General features: G+C 54.5%; 1 protein-coding gene across 1 annotated transcript; it reads left to right on the plus strand.

Annotated features, from left to right (window-relative positions):
- Positions 1-943: 943 nt before the first annotated feature.
- Positions 944-3,372, plus strand: PODANS_2_11120 (uncharacterized protein; the record flags this gene model as incomplete). The annotated part of the gene is made up of 4 exons (XM_001911889.1): positions 944-1,286; positions 1,600-2,030; positions 2,108-2,433; positions 2,493-3,372. 4 exons carry the CDS (start codon positions 944-946, stop codon positions 3,370-3,372), a joined length of 1,980 nt encoding a protein of 659 aa, XP_001911924.1.
- Between the last annotated feature and the right edge of the window lie 757 nt (positions 3,373-4,129).

A 4,129-nucleotide genomic window follows, 5' to 3' on the forward strand; every position in this document is an offset into this window, starting at 1 on the left:
GACGGCGGTACTTGGTTTGGCTCACATGGCGCAGGAGGTACTTTTTTTTATTTTTACGGATCGAGAGGTCTGGGTCTGACACACCCTGGCCAACCAACCACTCAGCAACCAGCCTGTGACGTCGCGCGCAACGGTGCGGCGGTCAATTCATTTTTGATATTTTTTTTTCGTTCTCTTCCCAACGAGAATCAAGCCCAGGGCCCAACAAATTGGTGCAAAAAAAATAACGGGATATTCGGGAGCGATTGTGATTAACGCCCAATATGCGTTTCCATGGATTCCGCGCCGTGTCGGGAGCCCATTCCGGTCCTTGTTGAAGTGGTTGAACCTCTGGGGTGTGATTGTCGGTGACTCCTGCTTTCGGTGTCGCCCGGCCGTGTAAGTGGAAACCCTGACCGCTACGGGAACTCGTACCGGTACCGGCACCCCTGATGACAGGGGATCGTGACTTCTTTTTTTCTTTCCCTAGTATCCCACCCATCGAGGCCCAACGTGCGAGCGTGCCCAGAGAGAGGTCGTAGCCCTTGAAACGTGCAACGAAACCTCCAGACAGGCCTCCGTCGCATCAAGTAGTAAGGTGTAGCAGGCGATGGAGCTGCTGCTGGCTTCTGCTTCGCGCCGCCGTGGTCTTGCAAAAAGGTCTTAAAGAGGAGGCTTGCCGTCGCCAACAAGCATTGTTGTTGCTGTTGTTGGCAAGACACTCCAACAACCATCACTACTGTTGACCGAAAAGGCTCTGGTGGCCCAATCGATTACACGCCCTAGCGGTAGTTTCAGTCGCCGTAATACTACTTCTAATAATACGCCCGCTGGTCGCTCAACCCTCGACGCACTAGACTCACGCCGCAGGGGACCCTCCCGTTCCTGTTCCTCCTCCTCTTCGAAGACTTCTTTTGTTCTCCCGACTCCCACACATCCTTCCCCCTCGTCACTCGCACATGCAATGGCTTCGTATGCTCCCAGCGCCTCTTCATCCGATATCTCAACGCCTCGGTCAACATCCCCCTCATCGTCCTCAGTAGCGTCGGCCCGGTCCTCGCACTCATCTATATCTACCTCTAAGCGCATGTCCATCTCGTCTTCGCGCAGAATATCCGCCGCCAACCCAATGTCGTCTGTTGACATCGCTGCCATTGAAGAAGCCATGAGAATGGCCAACCTCGACACCCTCCGGGGTTACCAGCAAAAGACCTACGGCGAGGTCAAGCAGTTCGCCGAGACGCAGTACCTCTCCCAGAACCAGGCTCTTGGTTACCAGGTCATCAACGAGCCCATGTGGAATAAGGGTGAGTCAACATTCTTTTCTCTCTTCTCTTTGCGCGTCATTCCGTTTAGCAGGGGAAGCGGTGCCAGAGCTTAAATCTTGCACCGTGTCCGAGCAGACCTGCTCCCGAACCTGTCCGGACCATCTGACTCGAATACCGGCTCCCCCCCCCTCCCCACTACCCCTCCCTCTCTCTAAAGCATCATATTCCCCTACCTCCTCTCCTCCCGGTCTATTCTTTCTGAACCTTGATGAGCCTTTGCCTCCATCAATGACCTCCCGCATCCTCCCTTCGTTGCGCACCATGGCAGCTAACATCACGTCCCTCCGTCAAGGCCTCTCTTTTACCCCAGAGCAGCGCATCGCCAAGAACCTCACCGGTCTTATCCCACACGTCATGGAGGACTCGGGCAAGCAGTGCGAGCGTGCGCTCAAGATGATCCGGACTCGCCAGACCAACATTGACCGCTATCTCTATCTGTCGTCGCTCAAGTACCAGAACGCCGACCTCTTTTACCGCCTGCTCATCGACAATGCGAAGGAGCTCATGCCTCTGGTGTACACTCCCACCATTGGTGACGTGTGTCTTCAGTATTCTACTCTCTACACCCGCCCCGAGGCGCTCTACATCTCCATCAAGCAGCGCAAGTCGATAAAGACGATCCTCAAGAACTGGCCATATCCAAATCCCGAGATCTGCGTCGTGACAGATGGGTCTCGCATCCTGGGCCTGGGCGATCTGGGCGTCAATGGCGTTGGCATTCCGGTAAGTCACGTCGGCAAAAGCTGTGGACGGACGCAGCGGGGTCCCGGTGGGCTGGTTGGCTAATTTACATGCATCAGATCGGCAAGCTAGCCCTGTACACGGCGGCGGCGGGTATCCACCCGGATAAGACGCTCCCCATCGTTCTCGACTGCGGAACGGCCAACGAGACCAACCTCAAGGATCCACTGTACCTGGGCCTGCGCTCGAAGCGGCCCTCGGTGGCCGAGCAGCAGGAGTTTATGGACGAGTTCATGACTGCCGCTGCCGAGGTCTATCCTGAAATGGTGGTGCAGTTTGAGGATTTCGAGTCGGAAAAGGCCTTCAACTACCTGGACCGGTATCGGAACAAGTACAAGTGCTTCAATGACGACATCCAGGGCACTGGCGCTGTTGTTCTCGGAGGGTAAGTTTTGGCCTCGCCGAAGGATCCGCAATTTTTGCTATTGCTAACCTGTTTTGCAGCTACATTGGTGCCGTGAATCTTTCCGGCGTTCCTCTCGAGGAGCAGCGCCTCGTCTTCATGGGTGCTGGCTCTGCCGGTGTCGGTGTCGCCAAGCAGCTTGTAGAGTACTACACCAAGCGTGGTCTCTCCGAGCAGGCGGCCAAGGACAAGTTCTGGCTTGTCGACACCAAGGGCCTCGTAACCAAGGACCGCGGTGACAAGCTCGCCGAGCACAAGAAGTACTTTGCTCGCGGCGACAACAACGGCCTCCAGTTCAAGTCACTTGAGGAGGTTATCGAGTACGTCAAGCCAACCGCTCTTGTTGGCTTGACTGCCACCTTTGGCGTCTTCACCGAGTCTGTCGTCCGCGCCCTCAAGGCTTCTGTGGACGCCGGTGGTCTCGGCCGCAGACCCATTCTCTTCCCTCTCAGCAACCCCCTCACCAAGGCCGAGTGCACTTTCGAGCAGGCCGTCACCTGGACTGATGGCACCGTCATCTTTGCCTCTGGCTCTCCCTTTTCTCAGTTCACCATCAAGCTCGGCAGCGACCAGGCCATCACCTACTACCCCAACCAGGGCAACAACGTCTATGTCTTCCCTGGCATCGGCCTCGGCGCCATCCTCGCCAAGGCCACCCGTGTCACCGACAACATGATCTACACCTCTGCTGCTGCCCTTGCCGGGTCCCTGAACGCCGAGGAGGTGCACAAGGGTCTGATCTACCCTCGCATTGAGCGCGTGCGTGATGCCAGCGTGATTGTTGCCCGCGAGGTGATGAAGGCTGCGCGTCGGGATGGTGTGAGTGCCCTGCCCGAGGAGCAATGGCTTACCTGGGAGGAGTGGGGTGACCCGGCTCTTGATAAGTATATCAAGGAGCATATTTATGACCCTGCTCTTTAAGTGTTTGTTTTTCGGGGAGGGGCGGGTATTGAAATTGGGAGTCTATAATGACTGGATGAAGCTGGGTTGGGAGAGAGGGAGGGGGGGGGGAGTGCATTACTGGCGTTGTTTACTTTCAGGGAAGGACTTAGCTTAGCCTTTTTTTTTCTTTTCTGTTTTCTTTGCTTTTGCTTGCCCCTTGGTATGAGCATTGCGGGGATTATAATGGGCTTCTTTTTTGCGGTTATCTCTTTTTCTAATGAATGATATCCCAACGAAGAGTTGAGGAGACCAAGTTTCACACACACAAGATTTGGTTTTTGGATGGACTACAATGGATGGCAGAGTGCATGGAAAACGGGAGGTTTCTGAGGCAAGACAAGACAAGACAAGATTACAGTTGTTGGATGTGGCGGTGTCAAGTGAGCGTGCAAGCGCGGAATAGATAAAAAGAGGGAGGAATCCAAATACATATACTACTTGTTAGAATGAGAATGAAATGGGGGAGAGCGGTTTGTGTCGAGATTGTTGATGCTTGATAGGAGAGGTGAAGGTTGAATGAATGATTTGGTGTGCAGTTGTTGTTAGCATGTGATGTGTTGTTGCTGTTGTGTGTCTGATTGGTGAACCTATAACCATCACCGCAGTACCCCTTTATAACACCTGAGTGCTGTCCACCCTCTCACGTCAACATTCTCATAAATCTCTCTCTCTCACAACACCATCCCATCCCATGGTTAAACCGCCCCCAAAGTCCCCAACCTCCCCCCAAAGTTAC

The sequence above is a fragment of the Podospora anserina genome, chromosome 2 (assembly GCF_000226545.1).
Source record: "Podospora anserina S mat+ genomic DNA chromosome 2, supercontig 2".
Lineage (NCBI taxonomy): Eukaryota > Fungi > Ascomycota > Sordariomycetes > Sordariales > Podosporaceae > Podospora > Podospora anserina.